The sequence below is a fragment of the Anastrepha ludens genome, chromosome 3 (genome assembly GCF_028408465.1).
Source record: "Anastrepha ludens isolate Willacy chromosome 3, idAnaLude1.1, whole genome shotgun sequence".
NCBI lineage: Eukaryota > Metazoa > Arthropoda > Insecta > Diptera > Tephritidae > Anastrepha > Anastrepha ludens.
In genome coordinates this window covers 58,786,365-58,810,312 of record NC_071499.1, presented here as the reverse complement: position 1 = coordinate 58,810,312, position 23,948 = coordinate 58,786,365, and the positions used below count along the sequence as shown (strand labels likewise).

Genomic DNA, 23,948 nt, shown 5'->3' with positions numbered 1-23,948 from the left:
ATTTAAGAGGTTCGGGAAGTGTTCCCTCCATAATTTAAGATTGCTCTGGATGTCAGACACCAGATCGCCCTCTTTGTTCTTACAGGAAAACGCTCCGGTCTTGAAACCTTCTGTAAGCCGCCGAACTTTCTGGTAGAATTTTCGCGCGTTGTTCCTATTTACCAGCATCTCAAACTCTTCGCACTCACGTATTGCGCCTCTCGTTTCTTCTTTCGGATAATACGTCTCTCTTCCTTTCTTAGCTCTCCTTAGCGATCCCAGATGGCTCGTGTTGCGCCCGATCGCAGCGTGTCTCTATAGGCAGCATCTTTTCTTTCGGCAGCAGCATTACGTTCCTCGTCGTACCTGTTTTTTCGGGCTCGCCGGAATCCGATTTCTTCATCGGCGGCGGTACGTAGAGTACGAGAAATGTTGCTCCATTGCTCGTGCATGCCGGTTTCTTGGGCAGTACTCTCTGAGAGCAGGAGTGAAAGTAAGTGGCGGGTCCCAAACCCGGCGCACAACCAGCTATCGTGGAATGTTTCGCCTTCTCACTTTAGCTCACTCCCGAACGGGCGTTCGGAAGCTACCCAGAGGATACTTGGTTGCTAATCCCGGGAGTTGTGAGCTGCTTGAACCATATGCAGAAGAATCGTCCTGGCCACTCCCAAGTGAATGTCGATCAGTAACTTTCTCCACTTGCGTGGACTTCTACATATGGAACCATCATCCTACAATCAATCGCCTTTCGAAAATAAAATACAGTTTTTTCTTCTTTCGTGGTGTGTTTTAAAATTTATAATATAAAATTTCTATTTTTCATTTATTTCCAATTCTTTGTGTACATAAAGCATAAAGTAAATCCAATACAAGCACATAAAAAACTATAGTGAAATCTTCTATGAATACATAATTACAATTTTGATAAAAAAAAATTCACAGCTTCTTGAATCTTTGCAGGGAGGATTTTAGGTATTGCTTTCATTTTGAAAATTTTCAATTAATTATTATATGCATACATTTGCATACCTAAACTTTCTGATTGCTGGCGAAAAGCATTAATTTTGAATTTCGAATCAAAATATCGAATTAACATCAAAAAGTCAATTTCTAAACTAATAAATGCACTTGACTCTGGTACTTAGTTGGTTTTTTTAGCCAATAATTTGGTAAAATTATTAACTGCAATGAATGCTTTTGCCAGTTGCGTTTGCTGGAAGTTTCATGCCTCCATACATTCACATGTTCCTATGTTGCACGCCTGAGAGGTGTTATTTTCCCAAGGCTTCCAATTTCTCAGTGCATCAAATGGCGCACAATGAAAGTAAAATTTCTTTGTAAACACAAATGATTTGCAACATATCTTAAAAATAATTAGATAAGTTAGTTTAGCTATATTACCTTACCTAAAAACGCTAAATAAATAATTTTAGTATCTTATAAAGTAAATAGGTAAATATTAAGTCTTTAAATTATTAAAGGATTTGCCTACATTTGTAGATTTCACCAACATCATTTTCTACCGTTAAACACTTAAAATAATAGTAAATGGCCCACCAAAGTCCAGCGCATACATACAAACACTTTTCTATTGACTTTGGTGCACTAAAAGTCCAAAACACAAATGCAATGTTTGGTGTGAAAATTTTTGTATAAAATTCGAGGTTTGCCTTCTCCCAAAAATATGATTAACCCATTAACTGAATCTCTACTTGAAATCCATACCGCAAGCTTCATAAATATTTAAATTAGTTAATAGTAAATAGTCATAGTAAAGCTATTTCTGACCAAAAACTAAGAACTATTAATACAGATTCCTTAGGTAAGAATCTCTCAACTACGACTGATAAACTATGGAGATGCGTCACCGCGTGAATGTGTGTGTACTCAATCGATGGTCACCGCCCATGGATGCTCTATTTTACCATACTGAATGCCTGTTAGCGTGTCACGTATCGCCTCGTAAATGGGTTTCTCCTGCTCCATGGTAGGAATGTAGAGATCCGTCCCCATGTAGTTCATGCGGTTGATGGGGCTGACAACACAGGCGGTACCAGTGCCAAACAGTTCGAACAGCTGTGACAAAAAAGAGAGCAAAAAACAATGCAACTTCGTTATTAGAATGGTTCGCGCGCAAATAAATGCAAAGAAAAACTTACTCTTCCCTGATTCAGCAGTTCGCAGACTTCTGGCATGGTAATCACTTCTTCACGCACCTCAAATTGGCCCCACTGTCTGGCTATCGTGAGTATTGAGTCTCGTGTGATACCGGGCAGGATGAGGCCGTTGAGTGGAGGTGTGACGAGTACTTTCTCTGCAATGAATAATCAGATTTAAGTAGATTAGTTTGGATTTAGACTGGATGCATTTATTTTTCACAAAAATCTTACAAAATTATTTACAATACTTTTTACTTCATTTAACCCTCCGCTGGGCACTTGGGGGTTTTCGACTGTGGACGTGAATTTTACACATTTCTATTATAGCTAACGACTTGAGCTGCCATTTAGCTGCCTAAAATTTAATTTTCTGTAGATTTATGGATATAAACTTTTAAAAAGGATCCTCGAGCAGGACAAAAAAAAGCCAGTCCAGGGTGCCCAACCGTTGGTTTAAAAAAAGGTGTCCAACGGAGGGTTAAATGAACATACAGCAGTGACTTTAAAAGACGTCTGGCGGAGGGTAAGTATACCCTATGATCAAAAAGTACCGAGAAATTGATGTTGATTGTTTTATTCGATTGCCAAGGCGTAGTGCACCATGAGTACCTTCTATCGGCCCAGACAGTCAATAAATACTACTATTTATCCATTTTGAAGGGTTTGTTAGATGCTGTACGTCGCAAACAGCCGGAAATGTGGGCAAAACATTCTTGGATTTTGCATGATGACAACGCGCCATCGCACCGATCCCAAATTGTGCTGGATTATTTGACCAAACACCAACTAAATACCATCGTGCAAGCATCGCATTCACTTGATATGGCCCCGTGCGACTTCTTTTTGTTTCCCAAGTTGAAGTTACTACCTCGTGGAAGGAGATTTCAGTCGATAGGGGAGATCAAAGAGAATGCGACGAAGGAACTGAAGCCCATCCCAGAGGTGCATGGAGGACTGGGTTACGCGTTAGCACATTTGTGTTGCTTCAGACGGGTCATATTTTGAAGGAGATGAAATAAATTTGCCTGAAATTTAACTCTATTTTGTTTTATTTAAACATTCCCGGTACTTTCCGATCATAGGGTATATTTAAGTAGGAATATACTAACTTTCTAAGTGCGCATTCATTAACTTAAAGAGAAAAATATTATTTAATTAGAAAAAAACTGCATATAGTGGGGGGAATATAGAAGGTGGCGCTATCCGCGAAGGCTCTCTCGCTCTCCTGTTCTCAGTGAATTTTACCGAGTCACCTGATTTGCTGACATAATACAAGGTGGCACAGAGTTCACCATCGAATTTTGTGTTACAAAATAAAGAAAATTATTTTGCGTGATGGAAATTTTTACGCGCTCCATTGCTTGTCTGTTCGTATACTGCAGCTCTCTACTTCGCACGTGTCAAATATGACTGACACACGACGCCATTCGCAAAAATTAGAAATCTTCTGATAGGGTGATTAATTTTGCACCAGCTTGCTTAAGCAATGTAAACGAATTTATCTCTCTCTCTCTCTCTCTCTCTCTCTTGCGTTTGTCCAATTGCTACGTCACAGCTAAAAATACTCTCTTGGATTCTCTCTATCATTTTCGCCATGTGCTACATACCATGGAGAAAAGATTTTTAGAGGTGTACTACCTAGCAGACCGTTATTCGGCTCTGAGCGAATTTGACAGATATGCCGACGTCATACGTTTTGTGCTTCACTAAGCTAAAGCTAAATTTTGTGAAAACCAAAACGAATGACGTAGAATCCAAAGTCCCCTCAAAACAAAATTTTCTTTCACCATACCTGACAAGCAACGCTGGTATCTATCATCCTTGCTACTTACCTCCTTTTTCATTTGCATAGAACATGAAAATGTTCATTGTGCCAACTTCTGTTAGTTGATGATCTTCACCATACAGCCACAATACTTGCTGGAGTCCCTTTTCGGCAGCCTCTTTTTGTACATAGATCGTGGGTGCGTAGTTGGAGCCCATTTTACGATTGCCAACACCGCCGGGCCACGCTCTACAAATGCAAATACGTAAATTAAAATAACTAAATAAATGTTGTAGATCTAATCGAATTCACCTTGTGAAGCGAGGATCTGCGAGTAGTGAGATCGCTCCATCACTATTGGATTTGAAATAGCTTCCAACTGGACTAAGGATTGTATAGAGGAGGGCAGAATCTGAGGAAGCAACACCGAGCGTCGGATCGATACCGATCAGTGTTGGGCGGATGTATAAACTGGCAGCTTCGGTGTGTGGCACCCATTCGGAGTCGATGGATACGAGATGCGAAAGACATTTGACGAACTCCTCGCCTTCGAATGTGGGCAGACCGGAACGTTTGGCGGCGTGATTCATGCGATTCATGTTCATGTTCGGACGGAACATACGGATTTTGCCATCGACACCACGATACGCTTTCATGCCTTCGAAGAGCTGAAATTAGTGCAAGGGATATAAATTAATAGAAATTCACCAGAAAATAGTTTTTGCTTTAATTTGTTAGATAATCATGAATTAAATGAAAAACAAAAAAAAATGTAAAACTATTTATTGCCGTTCACAAATTACATATTTCACACATACGTTTGGATATTTCAGGGCTGTTTTATATATATAATTGGCGCTCAGATCCTTTTCGGGTGTTTGGCCGGGGTCCTCCTCTTTTTTGAGGTATGCGTCTTGATGTTGTTCCACAAATGGAGGAACCTATAGTTTTATGCCGCCCTCGGAACGCAGATAGTTCTTTAGAAGCTTTTTCATGGCAGAAATATACCCGTAGGCTTACCATTGCCTGCCGAGGGGCGATCGCTATTAGAAAAAATGGTTTCTATTAATTGGTGTTTCATGCCCGGGGTTTCGCACCTATGCACTTCCGAATAGTAGCCATGCACCAATTCATTCGGCTACGGCGGCCGGAGTTGTTTACACAGACATATAAAAAGATCTTTGTTTTCAAGCCTCGATGGAAACGATTACAATGGAAAACATATATACGATTACGTTGCTTCCCACCTAATACTTCTACGAAAAGGCAACTCTGCTGTTTCAAAAATCATAACTTACATATGTATGTAGGTCCATTTTCACCCGGAGCAGCCGCTTACTGCCCAATAGACAAAACAAAAATAATCAACGTGATTTTTGAGCGACTTCAAACTTAGACTTTCTGATACGAAAATTAAAAAGGCATTAAAGCTGCATGGCCATAAGTTTTCTCAAAATTCTGATTAAAAAGTTTAAAAATTTTACTACATATTTTTTAACTCGTTGTTTTTTTTTGAATACTCTACAAAGCTCGAAACGGTTTTTGTTATGCAATGCACTATATTTTTATAAAAAAAAAAAGAAAAAAAAATTTTGCATGGAAACATTGCGAATGCTGGAAAATAAAGTGCCTTAATTGCATGAGTAAACTTGTGTGTCTAAAGGTGAAGTCTATCTCTGTCACAGGTTATCGCGGGAAATTTAACTTTTATTGAAAATTTGTTTTATTATTTTCTACTATACGTACGTAAGACGTCAAAAGTTGTACCAGGGTTGCCTTTTATATTTTACGCCTTCGCAACACTACGTTTGGTGCGCTGTTATTCGATATTTTCATCGAAAAGTTTGCTTTTCTATAGCATAAAATTACATATAACGTTTTCACTTGCGAGCTTTACTTCTTCTTTATTTAGTGAGTTGAAAAATTAATCTCGCCCGAAAGATTGAATTCCATTAAATTTGTAAATCCCTATCAAATGATTTTAGTGGGAGTTTACTTTAGTGGTTTCCCGTTCCCTTCTAAAGGGTTTAGAGTTTTCCTTCTTCAATGTACAGCCGCTCATTCTGAGTCAGACGTTGATCAACAGCCGCTTATTGTAAGACAGACACTGAATGGATATATTTTTTGTTTTTCAGCTCAATGACGAACACTCCAACCGAGTTGATATTTGCCTGTTTTTGGGTTGTATTTTATTTCTCACCTACCCTACATATCTGTCGAGCGTTTCCCTATTCACCACCCGGGGACGCGCCCGATGGGAGACTGGCAACTCCACACACACTGTTGAACAACTTACTTCGACTTTTGGCACTTAGTCACTGTGAAATGTTGGTACAACGAGCTCCAACGTGGCCAACGTTGTTTTTTAGGATAAATTTCGTGAAGATCGTCCAAAAGTGGTTATACTTGTAGTACCAGAAACTATCGATGCCGTGCGTCAATTGACAAAGCAAGATCGTCATGTGACATAACGCAAGATGGAGGCATACTTGGGCATTTGTTCTCAATGGACACCGACTCGTGCCGATTGGTGAAAAAATATATTGAAATACTTGAAATGTTGGTCAAAGTACGTTTATCGTATGGTAACAGATGATAAATCTCGGATCTATGCATAGGAGCCAGAAACAAAACAGCAATCGTCGTTGTTTTGGTATTTCAAGACGAGCTTAATCCAGCAAATATTGTTTGCGGAAGAAGCACCTCAAAGCAAATGTCGCCTGTTTGTTTCTATCATTTTGGTATTTCATATACGAACATTCGAACCTGCGCACTTCCGTTTGGTACTCACACCCTGACCCATTCGGCTACGGCGGCCGCCGAATTAAGGATACCTCCTTTTAAAATCTGTGGGACAGGAAATTGGGCTTTGAGCTACGCTTTAATACACTTTTTCAAAAATCTTATATTCCATACAAATTAACCCACCCTAATGTATAAGTATATAATTTTTTTTGAAAGCATTAAATAACAGTCAGTATTCAAAATTTATATTAGGTGTGAAGTAAAAGTTCTGAGCGTTTTCCGCTAAATGTCTCTACGGCCACACTCCATGGCAAAATTAAAAGGTCATATTACACCAAGGCGAATCTATTAAAGGTGGTATCGGTAAATCAGCTGATTTATTTTTTTTCCTTCGCCGTGCCCATTTGGCTGTCAGCTCAGTGTGAAATAAGGCGAATTCATTCTTTGTTTTCTAATTTGCCTATACTTTTCTTTGACAATCAAACGTATAAAATATTGTTGTTGGTCTAGTGCCACCACCTTTAATAAATGTGCCTCGGTTATATTAGACTCTAAAAAAAATCCCATTTGACAGTTTTGCGTTTGAAGAAGCCAGTTGTGTGTTACACCATTCCAAAACGAAGCTAAAACCGAGAAAATTGCGCACTTTCCTCAATACTCAAACAATGTGCCCTCTTTATAAACCTTTGACATGGAATCGCTCTGCTGTAATAGTGCCTCAAAGTTATGATTTTAAATAATCCACTCTGGCATCGGCGAAGATGTGCCATGGTCGGTAATGACGATAAACTCATGTACATAAATTGTGGAGCCGGACCGGCATGCTAGCACTTTTTCCATTGCTCAAGACCTTAAATAGCCATTTGCAAATTAACGCATTAACGGACAAAAGAGTTATGCTGTGAGTTTCGTGTGATTGAAAGGGAATCATTCGTCGTGAGCTGCTCTCATCGAGCAAAACGTTTTGCTCTGGTCTCAACTACCCATAACTGATCAGATGAAAGCATTGGGAAAGCTGTTGTGTGCTCATCAAGAAGACGCTGCGAGAGCTTTGACGGGAGGGCATCCACATTATAGTCTAGATCTCATAACAAACGAATGTCAATTTTCCAAAAATTAGCTGTTTAAGTTTTTTATCTTCACACTGGGGTTATGAAATTACTTTGAACACGACATCTCAAATCTCAATCGAGTAATCCACTCTATGTTAACTTTAACGCTGCCATACAGCGAAAGAACGCTCAGAACCTTTTACTTGGAAAGATATTGTAAAACTAACTACATAATTAATTCTTGCCTTTGGACCGCTCCAAGTCGAAGCCATTTATAACCGTTCAAGGATTGTTATGCCAGCAGAATTTCCCAAAAAAAATTTCTGTTTTCTATTGCTACAACAACAATACCAGTAACAGTAACAGCCAACACGCCTCCTTTAAGTAGTCTACATGGGTATGGTATGGTAAATTGGTATATGAAAAGAATAAATCTAATCTCTACAAACACTCACCTCAACAGCATAGTGCAATACTTTTGCCGCGGGATGTACCACAAGATTTTCGAGCGGCGTAATTTCCGGCCGTTGCCAGCCACCCAAACTCCGGTGGTAGTAGATTTTTAACATGTGATCGGTGAATACTTTGCCAAAGCCTAATGCCTCATCGCTGTCCGGTTTGGGTTGCAATTGTTTTGGCGATGCCAAGCGCACCGCCAATTGTGCGGCAGCGAATTGTTGGCCAACATCTTTGTCGTGCTTGATTGGTTCCGGAGCAACTGTGTATTCCGCCGAAATCGATGCGGTGATCTCAAAGTCAGGCTCAGCCTTCTGTTTGGCTTGCTTTTGGGCAGTTCTTAATGAATGATTGCTACACAAACGAATCGATTGCTCAATGAAACGTATGAGTCGATGTTGATTGCGGAATATATCCTGAAATAAAAGAAGAAATCAATGTGAAACAAATAATGACAAAGTAATTAAAAAGTTGTATTAAACAAGGTGGCGCAAAATTAATCATACTATCGGAAGATTTATAATTCACACTTGTGAACTACAGGGTCAACGATATGCAGTGTTACCAACTTCACACTGCTTGTATCTGTAAAACAGCTCATGACATCAACGTCAAAATTGTTCTAATGACAGTTCAATATATAGTTTATAAGCCATTAAAAGCATTTGCGTCTCAGTTTTGTTGAATTTTTTTTCTGTAATGGAAATCAAACTTAATAGTGTGATTGCGTTATATTTGGCTGGAAAATCACAACCAGCCATTGTTCGTGAGCTCAGTCACCTCAAAGTGAATAAAATGTTTGTGTATCGCACTATAAAACGTTACAGTAATACTGGTAGCATTGCAAAACGCTGTGGAGGTGGACCAAAAAAAACCGCAACAACGCCAGAAATGGTTCGGAAAGTGAAGGCTCGACTTGAACGAAGTCCATGTCGAAGTGGAAGAAAAATGCCCAAAGAACTGAAAATATCGCAAGACAGCATTCGACGCATATTGAAAAATGAGCTCCAGGTCAAGGCTTACAAGTTCCAAAAAGCACACGGTCATTCACCCCAGCAAAGAAAAATTCGGTGCGAAAGAGCAAAGGAGTTGTTGTGCTTGCACGAACGTGACGAATTTCCTAACATTGTGTTTTCTGATGAAAAAAATTTCCCAATTGAGCAGTTCATAAACACTCAAACCGATCGTGTTTACTTGACCGAACGCTCATACGAGAATTTCAGCCTACGTATGGCCACTCGAAGCAATTTCCCACCGCAAGTAATGGTTTGGGCCGTAGTGACCGCTGATGGACGCTCTCCAATCGTTTTTATCGAGCCTGGTGCCAAAGTGAATGCCACTTACTATCGGGGAAATGTTTTAGAAGCTGCTTTAGAGTCATGGACACGCAAACATTTCGGTCGTAGACCATGGACGATCCAACAGGACTCGCCACCATCTCATAAAGCTCGTGTGAGCCAAGAATGGTCAAAAAATCATGTTCCACACTTGATTTCGTCCACAAAACGGCTTTCGACGCCAGACGCCAGACGCAAATCCGATGGACTATTCCATCTGGTCCATTTTGGAGAGCAAGGTGAGGACTAAAAAATATGCCAGTATGGATGCGCTGAAAAAAGCGATTATACGAGAATGGACCAAAATACCTCAAGATCACATTCGTGCAGCATGCAACTCATTTTTTGACCGTTTGAAGGCTATAGACAAGGCAAAAGGTGGTCATATCGAGCTAAAGTGAATATATGTTAAAATTGTAATCATTTTTGAACAATTTTGTCTTTGAAATCAATAAAAACTAATTTCACACAAAAAAGTTATGGTGTTTTGAATAGGTAATACTTCATATCGTTCACCCTGTAGACAGAGACAAAGATCAAAATATAGATTTCTATCACTCAAAGTATTTTTTTTTATATTTAGTAAAGTAGTTATTACAAACAAAATTGGTTGATTAATTATTAATAATTATTATACAAGTCAAATTACGCAGTAAAACTAAGTTCAGCTAATTCATTTCAAGTGTCGTCGTCGGCTGCCTTTGTTAGCTAAAAATCCACATTTACGCGCTTAATGTGGATTTCACTGTCCGCGTGTTGGTTAACAAATTTTAAAACCTTACGCAATTAATTTATTCGCCGGGAATGCACTAAATACTTATGAGTATGTGATTGAAGCATTTGCCCGGTTTAAATAGGCATTTTTTTTTACTTATAAATTAAAATATAGCGCAGAAGCCTCAAGTTCAAAGGTGCGCCTGCGGAGTGAAATGCCTTTATTGTATGTATAATTATTTATATTGTATGCACATACTTACGTATGCACATTTGTATGTATTTAAAAAGGGAAGTGAGGTACAAAAAACTGTTAAAGCGGCGAGTGCAAAAATTAAATGCATAAAAATTGTAGTTAAAAGGTGAAATAGTTGAATTTTCAAGTTTTCGGGCATAAGCACAACCAGCAATGAAACGCAAAATGAATGGAGTACCTTGAGCTTAGGAAATAAATATTTCGATGCAAACCTAAAAAGTGTAGGCACTTAAGAAATGGCGTTTTAAATAAATGATAGTGTAATGGGGCAATTCACAATTCAAATGAAGTGAAAATGGACTGGCATCAGGGAAATTACTCATTTGCTGCAAATGTGTGCGTGCATTAAAAAATGTTTTTTTTTTCTAGATAATTAAGCAGGATTCACGACCAGACATTTTATACTATTTAAAAAATTATTGGCGAGATCTATTAACAGCATCTCATTAGCTGAAAATGTGTCATTACTTTCACTTAGGGAGGCATGACATGCTTTTAAAAATCTTGAAGCTGTTTTTCACGAATGTTTGACTTTTTTAGTTATGACTTGCATATATTTAGGTCTGCCATAAGTTCTGTTACAATTATCTGCCGGACTTCTGGATTACCGTAGCGTCTACCAGGCAGAGGTCTTCGCTATAGAGGACGTATGTAGCTGTTCACCGTAACGCACACGCCCTAACAAAAACTGCGATAATTATCTTTTCCGATAGCCAGGCGGCCATCAAATCAATGGAGGCAGTTATATTAAGATCAAAGGTTGCTCAGGAATGCCTGGCTGCTCTAAAATATATTAGCACCGTCCTCAAGGCCAGTTTTATATGGGAATCGATTTCAGGAGCTTCTTACAAAACATTGATTGAAAACTTTTTGCGGCCAATGCCGGAGCGGTGTCCTAATTTGTGGTTTCAACAAGATGGAGCAACTGCGCATTCTGCTAGGCAGTAGTCTTTAGTCATTAGTAGGTCTTATTTGGCCCACTCTGTATGTACATATATATGTATGTACGCATATGGGTCGTTCCCATAAATGATTTCAAGAAGCTGAGCAGCTATTAATCAATTGTCCGCCTACCTATTGGTGCACGTCGCCGACCCAGAGATAACCCAAAGAACATACAATAACAATTTTAATTTTTGATAGATAGGAATGCCTTGCATATACATATATGAATGTGTTATATACATACATACATACATCCATATAAGTGAGTGTATAAGTAAAAAATCTATTCGGAGCAAGTTGTTAAATCCTTATGATTCACAAGCAGATTTTGCTATTTTAAAATTTATTTATAAATTAACATAAAAAATATCCATTTTTTTACTAAAATAAACAATGTTTAGGTATTTTTTACTTCACATTAAATGCACTCATTTTAAAAAGGAAATAAAAGAAATTAATTTTAAAACGAATATTTGTATTATTAAACAAATTTCTTTTAATATGGCTTATCATCGCTTTTAGTGCACAATCATTTTTTATAAATATGTTTGTATGTAGAAAGCACAACTGTGCGCTAGAGTCTGATGCAACTTGTTGATTTCGCATGTCAACTATTTTGAGCGATTTTCAAGCGAATAAACAAACTTTGTCTAACTATTTATATAAATATATTTTGTTCGTTATTTATGCATACCTATGTGTATGTGTATATGTTTTGTTAACCTTCAACAGAAAATATTGTTTTCTGAAAGCTTTTATTTGGTAAAAACTGATGTAAGATCGAGTTTATATTGGGTCAGTATTTGATGATTCGGTATTCTTAGAGCCAAGCAACGGTCAATGCCATCGACGCACCAGACTATATTCACACATACATGCATATGTACATATGTAAATATTATTTCCATAATGATAGCAGTAAACGGTAACTAGCTGGGTAACTTAAAAAATATATAAAAAAATAATTAATATAATTAATATACAAATTTATGCTTCCGATTAACAAAATACTTTATTAATATGCTGTGGGCGGTTTAACGCAATAATAGTTTTCCAGCCATAAATTGGAATGGGATTCGAAAGAATTTCGCACAAGGCAATGTTAGTCGCCGCTATTTTGTAATGAATTGTTGTAATTGAGGAAAAATTGTTGTCAACTTTCTTTTAAGGATGCTCGATATTCAATATTCATATTCAGCGGAAATAAACGTAAAACGTATGTATGTAAGGTCTAAGTGCTTTGTGGAGAAACCAGCTTCGATTGAGGCATTGGAAGCCAACATTGCTAAAGTTATTCTTGAGATACCGACCGAAATCCTCCAGAGAGTAATTCAAAATTGGTGTTTATGGATGACCGAATTACGGCGAAGTTGTGGCCAACATTTGAAAGTGATTATCTTTAAAAAATGAATGTCATGAATGGTTCAACACAAAAATAATAAGATTGCCTTAGCAATTTGAATTTTCGTTGTTTTATTTCAATTGCAAATCCGATACCTCTAAGTTAATCACCTTTTGTGGCGGATATCATATTCAAAAAATAAATGACATGAAATTAACTACCAGAGTACAACACAAAAAAATCATTCCAACAATATTTTTGTTATCATTTTAAGCTCTCCAGCTCTTAAAGGGTTAGGGGTAGTCTGAATTTTCAAAAAAATCGTAATTTGTTTTTTTTGCATTTTCTTAAAGTAATAAAATCTTAAAAATATTGTGTGAAAATTTGAAGTGAATCCGACAAATACTTTTCGAGTTATTCAACAATTAACAAAGGGCGCTCGGCCGCTCCGGAGCCGATAGCAAAACTTTAAATGCGTTTTTCTCAAAACTATGTTTTTTGAACTGGTGATCACTGTAATTTAAAAACCTCTTGTTAGATTTAAATAAAATTTGTACTGCTTTTGAAAAACATAAAATATTCGTGCCTGATCAAAGGATTTTTTTTTAATTTCGATTTTTTTAACCAATTAATTGCCAGTTTTTTTCTCTAAAATCTGATAAATATTTCCTGAGGCTACCATATTGTTAATTTTGAAAAAAAGCTTCGATCAGGCACAAGCTCATCTATTAATAAAACTAATTTCTCTTGTCCGATTGATTTTAGATGAATCTACAAGGACTTGTGATGATCACCGCAAGGGACTTCTGGGCTCCACACAAACAACGATAACTTTTATAATAATTATTATTATTTTTTTAATTTTAAGCGATGTATTAAAGCTATGTTTTTATTTTTGTAAAATAAAGTAATTGACAAGCAAAAAAAAATAAATATATATGTATTGAAAAACATCATTTTTCGGGCCTCTGACTACCCCTAACCCCTTAAACAGTACCCTTTACTACGCCTTTGAGTTCAGAAGAAAACACAAATAAGGACACTGGCACTAAATAATTTTGCTTGGCACTTTAATTCATTAAAAGTACTAAATCTAGTGCTTAAAAGTACAAATTTGGCAACTGAAAAAAAAAAACCGAAGAACGCACTGATAGAGAGTATCTTCTATTTACGTAGCGTAGAGATTAACAGACTTCCACGTCTGCTAATCAGTTACATGCAAATCTCAATAACATGCCACCTTAAGTTTACTATGCCTAAAAAACTTAAGAAATTTTATCAACCATTTGAAATGTATTTAATAATGAGCCCTCTCGGGCTTCCAAAAATTGCCGTAGTGGACGATATTTCACGTCCCCATGGCGGAGTATTGGTTAAAGTTTTCAACTAGCAATAATCGCACCTCAGTAGAACTTCATTGGTTACGATATCGCCTCTGCGCAAAGCTAAATAATCACTCCCCACCAATAACTATTTCATCCTATTAACTTATGAAATGGTTGAGAAGTAAAGTGTAGTGCAAAAAGGCTAAGAGTACATCAATGAAAAATAAAACAAGTTTTGCAGCGGTAATGAAAACAAGAAAACAGTAAGAGTGGAAAGACACAAAAAACCAATAGATTACCAAATATTCTACCCATGTGCTCGTATATTCATACGTAAATGCATTCAAAAGGACAAGCATGCGAGTGCATATGCCTACCTAAATACATACATACACGCACGCACACACGCACCCCTACCAACCAACAAATTGTTTCTTTTTGCATCACTTCAAAAAGATGCACATGAAAAGTGCATGGCAAATCAACCCTGCTTTGCCGATTTGAAAATGATAATTGGTAATGGGGACGAATATCACCACTTATGCATGTACGCATGTTGGTGTGCATTTTTGCACACGTGAGAAACTGCAATGCTTTTGTATTGACATTGAGATGCAGTTAGTTGGTAGGAGAGATGCACTTTCTATGTTGTTGGTTTAAAGGCGACAGTCTCACATTCCTCTCACAATCAACATACAAACTCGTATCTATCTACATATGTACTTGTTATTGCATTGTATTTGTATTGCATTTGAGAACAAACGTTTGCTTTCATTTACATTTGGCACGACCTATCTCAAAATGTTTATCTATTGCGAGGTAAGGTATGTATGAACATGTGGATGTATAAAATCCATTTCTAAGCAATTGAATATGTATTGTATATGTTTGAGTCCATGTGCCTGTATGTTCATATCTATTTGTTTACATTAGTGTTTACTGAATGGATAGGTAGGTGGTGGAGGAGAATGGAAAAAGTTATGAATGAATATTTTTACTACGTTTATTTATGTCTGTATGTATGTAATTGATAAACAAAAATGTTACAACTTTTGAGATATTAAATACTTCTCTCACATATGTACATATGTATGTGTGTAGTACGTTATGCATGATCTTTGCCGCAGTAAGCAGCTCTATCAAATTGTTGTGTTGTGTACTCGCGAGTATTCTGCGTATTACTTCGGTAAAATAGTCATATATACTATGAATGTACATACATACATACATATATAAAACTATTATTGTAAACTAGTGAAATGTGTCACTTATGAACAAACATACATACATATTTATGTAAATACAAATGTTTTTTTTTCTTTACAGGCGTTTTGTTTTTGTTATATTCATTCCAAGTTCGTTGATCTCGCAACTCTTTTGTTGTGTATGGACGTCAGATTACATCAGTACATACATACATATGTATGTACGTGTTTGTTTTTAGTTTTATATTAATTTTGCTACTTTTACAAGAGCAACATATTCATGTACACATACATATGTATGTATGTAAAATGCATGAGAGTTTTGTGAATTTTGTTTCACAAATTTTTAAATTGCACTGATTTTAAATTTTTTGTAATTTTTTTCTGGAATTTTCTCGAAACAGGTGTACTTATGTATCCACTTATTTATATTAATGTGTTCATACGTACATACATATATACATATGTAAAACGAAAAAAGATTTTTGTAGAAATGCATCAATAAACACTTTGTGAAGGTCTTTACACTTGTAAATATATGCATTGAGGATAAAAAGATTAGTATCATTAGAACTTGAACTTACCGATTTCTTAATATTCAACTGCTTAATTTTTATACCTACGAAACCGGAATTTTTAAATAAATATTATATAACTAGCAAACCTGGCCCCCTTCGCTGGTCACACTAAAATAGAATAGATATGGTTTAGAACAGAAAATATATGATTTTCATATTATTTATTTCTTTATTCTTTATTCAAGCGCTTTGGCATAAACAATATTTTTTGTTTTTCTATTTGTTTTTGAGTAAATATAAAATATAAATTGAAAATCAGGAAAAAAGAAGATTGTTTTTAAATTTCAAATCAACGCATATGAATAAACAATCGTCTTTTTTCCCCATCTTCCATGAATTTTTCGTTTCAATTTATATGTTTTATTAAGCATTCGAGCTTTTTTAATCATTATCCATTTATATTTAAAAAAAAAAAAAACGAAAAAAATTTTTTTTTCCACGAACACATAATTTCATTCAGATTTCACATTAAATTCTCAAACTTCGTAAGAAATTATTCACTGTTCCAAAATCCACTCCAAAAAAATTCACAAACAATTTTTACATGTTGCACTTACGTTTTTTCCTTATGGCATCCAAATCAGAAAGAAATATTGACACATTGTAACTCACACTGTCAATTTGACATTCAGTTCCGCCCCAAGCGTTAAAAAAGTAAGCGACATTATGGCTGGTTCAAAAGAACGCTGTACCCGTTGCCAGTGCTCCGAATTACAACCAAACTTTACGAAACCCATTTTCAATACTTACTTAACAATGTGCGTAAGTTTGGTTTAATTCGGTGCAAAGACACGGCGGGTCCACGTTTTGGCATATATTTCGAGACCCTAGTCATCAATAGGTATGAAAATTACCCCGTATTAAAGCACTTATCAACAGCTTTCATTTGATACCCATATTGTACATACACGTCCGAAGGTTACCCGGGTCCACGTTTTGACCTATATCTCGAGACCCCAGTCACGGAGCGGCATGAAAAATACTCTGTACTAAAGCATTCACCAAAAGCTTCAATTTGATATCCATATTGTACAAACACATTCTAGGGTCCACGTTTTGGTCTCTATCTCGAGACCCTAGTCACGGAACGGCATGAAAAATACTCTGGACTAAAGCATTCATCAACGGCTTCCATTTGATACCCATATTGTACATACACATCCGAAGGTTACCCGGGTCCACGTTTTGACCTATATCTCGAGCCCTATTTTCAAAATAAAATATAATCCATGCTACTCGTGGATAATGTAGCTTTCGAATGGTGAAAGAATTTTTAAAATCGGTCCAGTAGTTTTGAGCCTATTCATTACAACCAAACAAACAAACAAACAAACAAAGTTTTCCTCTTTATAATATTAGTATAGATATATGTACACATTTTTTAGTACCAAATATTTATCCAGAACTAAGATCTTTGCTAAAAACACTTGTTTTTTAGTATCTAATATAATTTCTCAAGGCCTAGCCAAAAGAATTATTCTCTTTTGGATCCAGCTTTTTCTTAATTGCGCTGCTCGCCGTCGTTGAATAGATTTATGCGTGGCTAGCAGCGGTTGTCTCAGATTCGAAACCAACAGTGGCCATGAAACCATCAAATGTCGGAAAAAGTTTTTACTAATAGCGGTGGCTGCTCTCCAGCTGTGCTTCGGCGTCCCCGGCATACTTCTGAGTATATTTCTGCCAGCAAAAAGATCCTCATAAAAAGCCATCTGCCCTTCTGCTTAAATGTAAACGAGGGAATACGCTACTTGGGTCAATGCTTCCATGCAAAGACTATTTTATGCTGCACTGCCATCAATAAAAATCAATTTGTGTTGGCTACTTTGGTCTCATAAAGGTAGCAAAACGGCGCTTTGGTGCTACTTGGGGAGTGCCAGAGTTTTACTTCAACCATTTCATCTACCTGGCTACTTTGGTGGCTAGTTTTTATTAATTTTTGTCGCTAGTGCTGACTTTTAATAGGTACTTTTACTTGGTTTTAGGAGCTCTTATTAGATTAGAAAATTGAAAAAAAAAACTAACATCGTCTGTATAATGTATTTTCTGGGCACATGAAAAATTTAGGGCATGAAATACAAAAAAAAAAAAAAAAAGCCGTGGTTGTTGCAGTTCGAAAATTCATTCATGTGCTGTTTCATAGGTATACTCTAGGTATGTGGCCGAGATGAGTCATATAAATTTGGATAACATATGAAATCTACATATTAAAACATTTTTTGTTTTTAATAATGCGAATGTGCAGAGTAATTGTCATAGTAATAAAACTTAATTGATTTCAAAAAATCTTCCGATAGTACAATTGAAAACTGTTTTATTTATAATAGCTAAAATAATTTGGCGATACCATCTTACCTATACGCCAGACTCATGGGTCTTGATTCTGAGTGAAATGATAGATGACTGTAATTTTGATAGGGTTTTCTAATAGTCATACTTTTACTTGTTGACTGCGGTTGTGGCGGCCATGTTGTTTATTACTGTGCATTTAAAAGTTTACATTTTGTCTGCTTATCACGTGATGCCTATGACGTAGGCTGTAATCACTTTGATAGGCAATCAGCTTGTTGTCTTCATTTTCAAGATGCCGACAACATGGAAACAACTGAAAATTCTTGATTCGCTCAATGAGTTGCTTGTCAAATTAGCGCACAGAGGGAAACATTCTATAAAAGCTGATGGTTGATTAACTAAAGGGTGAGGTTAAAAAAAATGTTTGTGGGTTGAAAATTAACTGATAACTTAGTCGTGGAAACCCCCAAGTTATTTAGGAGTGCCAATTCTCCATGATAAATAACAGGATTGAGTAGTAAAGGGTGATCAGATTGGAGGTACTTTTTCCAGTTGCGATTTTTTGACAGATCACGCTTGACTACTGTCAAACTAAATAAATAATTTTTTGAATACTTATTAAAATTTCATCATGCAAAGACTTACGCCTCAACAACGTTTACAAATCGTATGATTGTGCTACGAATACCGACGTTCTGTGAAAAGTGTTTATTGCGCGCTCAGGTCAACTTACGGTGTTCAGCGATGAGGCCCATTTTTGTCTTAATGGCTATGCTAATAAGCGAAATTGCCGTATTTGAGCTGAAGAGCAACCCGAAACCATTCAAGAACAGCCATTATATCCATTGAAAACAACCGCTTGGTACGGCGTATGGGCTGGAGGAATCATCGGCCCATATTTCTTCAAAAACGAGGCTAGCGCCAATTTAACAGTGAATGGTGAACGCTATCGTGCCATGATAAACAACTTTTTGATGCTGGAAATTGAAGTTTGTGATCTCCACAACAATTTGATTCAACAAGACGACGCTACTCGCCATACAGCCCATGAAACACTGGATTTATTGCGTCGTCGTCTCGATGACCCATTTATCTGTCGTCTCGGACCAGTGGATTGGCCACCAAAATCGTGTGACATCACTCCTTTGGTCTTTTATTTGTGGGCGTATGTAAAGTTTAAATGCTTTGTGGATAAATCAGCTTCGACTAAGGCATTGGAAGCCAACAATGCTAAAGTTATTCACGAGATGCGGATCGAACTCCTCCAGCGAGGAATGGTTCTACACAAAAATAATAAAAATTCCCAATCAATTTAAATTTTCGTTGTTTTATTTCAATTTAAAATCCGATATCTCCAAATTGATCACTCTTTACATGCGTGCAAATTATGCAACTTTATTATGAACGATTTGAATATACGCTTATTTCTCGCAGAGAATGCTTGAATTGGCTACAAAGATCGTGCGATTTGACCACGACTTGACTAGACAGGTCTATGCCAATGAGCCGCCTCTCAAAATCCATATAACCGAAGTTATTGCCCAAATTCAGACGGGTCTTTGCAGCAGAGTTAATGAAAATTATACCTCTCCGCGGTGGATATTTATTTATGCTCTATATATAATGATACATATACATACATACATACATACATATGTATGTATATGCTTGGAACTTGAAACTAAAAAAGAATTTCGTTAATATTCCAACACAGCTTGTGTGATTCCATTTCGAGCCGCCCGCATTGGAAGGCCCTATACATATGACTAAGCTCCTATATATGTAAATATGTAGCTCTAAATAATTAATTGCTGCTGGGCATTGGAATTGATAAAGATAAGAATTTATATAAAAAAAGCAAAAAAAAAAATCTTAATTTTAAATTTTAATTTACGCAAAATATGCGCTGATAACACTTATCGCATGCGTGTTACTTCATACACACATATCATAGTTCTGCATGTGCCAGTATTTACATATGTATGTACAGCTGTATGTACATACATATGTATGTAAAAATCATTGTCGCGTGTTCCCAAAAATTTTATCAAAAACAGCAAGTCGCCTCAAGCCAAATCAGATAGTTGACGTTAATTATCGCATCCATTCATGAGTGTATGTGAATAAATGAAACTAGTGGCGCGTACATTCACATGTATGTATGTGTGTATGCATATGTACAAGAAGGCAAGTATAAAAATTATCATGAATGCGGGCAAAAAAAAAACCAATAATCTTAAGGCACACACTTTGAGCGACCGCTAAAATAATTCAAATAGCGTCCGTAAACTTCAAAAGACATGAAATAAAAAAGAGCCACCAGATCCATACATACATATGCATGTGCATGTATGTATGTAAATAATTTTATTTATTTTATGCGCACGAGCGACATAATATTGCTCGTTTCTTGCTAGCAACAATTGGCAAAAAATAGAAATAAAAGAAATGATCGAGAGAAAAAGGAGAAATACATATGTATATGCATCTGTATGTGTGGACACACATATGCATGTATGTACGTATTATACAAAACGACGACCAGTTTGCTTACATTGCCGCTCACTGAAAGAAATAAAGGCTGCACAAAAAACGAACGACATTTCGGGTGAGCTTTTATTTTTAGCACAAATAAAATTAATTAATTCATTTCAGATTTTTTACCAAGGTACGTAAATATTTGCAATGCATGTACGTGGATACTATTTTGCTCAACGAGACTTTTGATTATTAGATTAATATTTCATATTGAGGTTTTCTACTTTTCTAGAAAATTTACCATTTTTATTATTAGTTATTTAATAGATTATCGCATTAGTGCACTAAATTGCATTTTACGATGCTCATATTGGTATGAATTTCACAATATTTTTGTTGGTATTTTATTTACTTAATTTTTTCTTGTATTACCTATGCGCACTTCTAAGTTTTTTTTTTCTCCTTGATATCTACTTATTTGATTGAATTTTGAATATTTTCATTTTCACTTGCTTGCCTCATTCCTTCTTCAGCTCTTATCGTATTACTGAGCATGCAATTCTTGTCGTTTCATACAAACCTTTGCATTAATCGCCATTTTCGTAGTCATTTTGTCAGGAACTGAATTTTATTTTTCGCCAACAAGTTATCTCCGAGTTTACGTTTATTTATTTACACTGTCCCACTCGGCACAGTCAGTAGTGAGAGCTTCGTTTATTTATTGATTTAGCACTGTTTTTTCTTATACCGTTATGAAGTTCACTGTTTCTACAACTCCTTGAATTCAATTATATTTTCATTTAATTTGCCACAACCAGTTTTAAAAGTATGTACTGATCCTGTGATTCAATCGTTTGCACTTGTTCCACTTTTATTTTACGCTGCGTTTTTATTATTTTCCTCTTAGCACAAAATTTAAAAAATTTAATCTTAACTCTTCGCAGTGTTTGCAACAACTGAGTTCGTGAAGTGCTCAGCACCTCTATCTATAGGCGTGTGCCAGCGCTTACGTCCGCCTCCGCTAACCGACCGGATGACAGAAATGCTAGGAATCACTATCACACTCTCTTATGCTTTGTGCACACCTACATATATTCATGTGTAAATAGTGCTCTGGTCCACAGTGGCGGTATGTGATGTGGAGCTCGCGCTCATAATATGCTCCCTACGTTCGTTGATTTTGATTGCGCACTCTCGAGCACTTGTTGAGCGCTGCTGAAAATCTATGTACTAATGCTATGTTCGCGAACTTGAATACTTAAATACTCTAATGCATGTACGTATGTGGGTGAGTGTGTGTAAATATAAGAAAAGGACCGGCATTGGCGTTGTGCAAAGCAAAAGGCGTTGATATTGGCAATGGATCTTAAGAATTATTGATGGAGAAAAGTGTACTAAAAAAAGTAGCAAGAGAGCTGTGCTAAGTCTATTAAAATGTAGGCATTCTCTGCACTGCAGATCACGGCGTATGCCAACTCGAACTTCGTAGAAATCCTCTCTACTTTATCAATATGACATATGCGGGTATTTCAAATATTTAATGTTCAAATTCTTATATGATTTTATGTGTACAAATGTGTGTATGTAATTACAAATATACTTATAATATTATGTATAAGTCTATCTATGCTATCTAATCTAATAAAACAGTCATTTTGAAAAAAAAAAAAAATGTTTGCTGATGACGCAGTGAGTGTAATAAAATATTCTTTAAAATTTTTGGCTATCTGCTAGTTCGTTTGAACACGCTTATCTGCGTAACAGATAAGTCGAATGTGACGGAACTTTCACTGATAGTTAAAGCAATAGCGATAGTAGGTTGTAGGTTATTTTATATTATATCTTGAAAATATTACTCCCAAATGGCGGTAGCGTAAGAAATATTTTTAAAAATCGCTTTTATGGTCCGATTTAAAATCTTAATTGACGAGGTGTAAACAAATACTTTTCCAAAATAACACAGTTCGATAAAATTTCAATGACTTTTAGAACCAAGAACTGGACTAAAACGTTCCGAACGCTCTGGACGTGCGCATCCTACCAAATGCAACAAACAATATCTCTGAAACAAATCAGTAGTTTCTTACATTTCAGGACCGTCATCATCATCGTCACCATCGTGCAGCTTTACAGCTCGGGGTTAGCTTTATCTTCGTTCACGATTCGTTTCCATACATCCAAAAATGGGCCTCATCGCCATACACCAAAAGTTGACCTGAGCGCGCGATAAACACTTTTCATAGAGCGTAGATTTTCGTAATACAATCTTACGATTTGTAAATGTTGTTGAGGCGTAGGTCTTTCCATGATGAAATGTCAATGAATACTGAAAAAATTATGTATGTGTTTAATTTGACAGCAGTCACGCGTGATCTGTCAAAAAACCATATTGGAAAAAGTACCTCCAATCTCATCACCCTTTACATATATGTATGTACTTATATGTCATAATTTATGAATTTTAGTGCGTATATAAAATTAGTAAAAAATTTTTCTCGTCTAGATTTTCAGTATTAATACTCTGCATCATTTTTGGCATGTTTACGTTTTGCTGACGTGCGAAATTGTGAATTGTGAGACAGAGAGTGTCTGAGTTTTATTTGCATACATATGACTTATATTTCAGGGCTGTAGCCAGAAACTGATAAAGGGGGGTTCTGAGGGTTTTTGTACATAATGTACGAAAAAAGATAATCAGTAATGGATTGCAAACGTAATAGTGTGACTGCATTATATTTGGCTGGAAAATCACAACCAGTGACTGTTCGTGAGTTCGAGTACCTTAAAGCAAATAAAGTTTTTGTTTATCGCACCATTACTCGTTACAATAATACTGGTAGCATCGCGAAGCGTCATGGAGGTGGTCATCAAAAGACTGCAACGTCACGTGAAATGGTTCAAAAAGTAAAGAAGCGATTTGAGAGAAATCCCTGACGAAGTGCCAATCAAACGGCGAAAGAACTGAAAATATCTGACCGTAGCATCCGCCGCATACTAAAAAATGATCTCAAAGTTAAACCTTACAAGATCCAAATGGCGCGTGATCTCACACCAAAGCAGCAACAAGTCAAACTTGAGAGAGCGAAGGAGTTGCATCGCTTGGCCGAAAGCGGTCAATTTCCGAACATTGTGTTTTGTGATGAGAACATTTTTCAAATTGAGCAAGCTCCTACCGCAATAAATAAACCCCTTTTTGACCGACCGTTCATACGAGAATTTGAGTGATCGATTGGCCCCCAGGAGGCAGCATCCGCCACAGGTAATGGTGTGGAGGTTGCTTTGAAGTCGTGGGTAGACAAACATTTTGGGGGCAGACCATGGAC

General features: G+C 36.5%; 1 protein-coding gene, 1 long non-coding RNA gene and 1 other non-coding gene across 3 annotated transcripts; 1 reads left to right on the top strand and 2 right to left on the bottom strand.

The window, feature by feature from the left end:
• Positions 1 to 754: 754 nt before the first annotated feature.
• On the bottom strand, positions 755 to 21,576 carry LOC128858043 (branched-chain-amino-acid aminotransferase, cytosolic). The gene is made up of 6 exons (XM_054093971.1): positions 21,206 to 21,576; positions 8,156 to 8,572; positions 4,216 to 4,571; positions 3,971 to 4,152; positions 2,139 to 2,293; positions 755 to 2,055 (listed from the first exon to the last, which is right to left on the bottom strand). The coding sequence occupies exons 1-6, from the start codon at positions 21,233 to 21,235 to the stop codon at positions 1,867 to 1,869; spliced, it is 1,329 nt and encodes a 442-aa protein (XP_053949946.1). The 5' UTR covers positions 21,236 to 21,576; the 3' UTR covers positions 755 to 1,866.
• Positions 14,058 to 14,197, bottom strand: LOC128859405 (U4 spliceosomal RNA). Its single transcript, XR_008454145.1, has one exon. It is a non-coding gene; the product is annotated as a U4 spliceosomal RNA (small nuclear RNA).
• Positions 20,713 to 22,258, top strand: LOC128858044 (uncharacterized). Its single transcript, XR_008453977.1, has 2 exons — positions 20,713 to 20,755; positions 21,570 to 22,258. It is a non-coding gene; the product is annotated as an uncharacterized LOC128858044 (long non-coding RNA).
• The last annotated feature ends 1,690 nt before the right edge of the window (positions 22,259 to 23,948 follow it).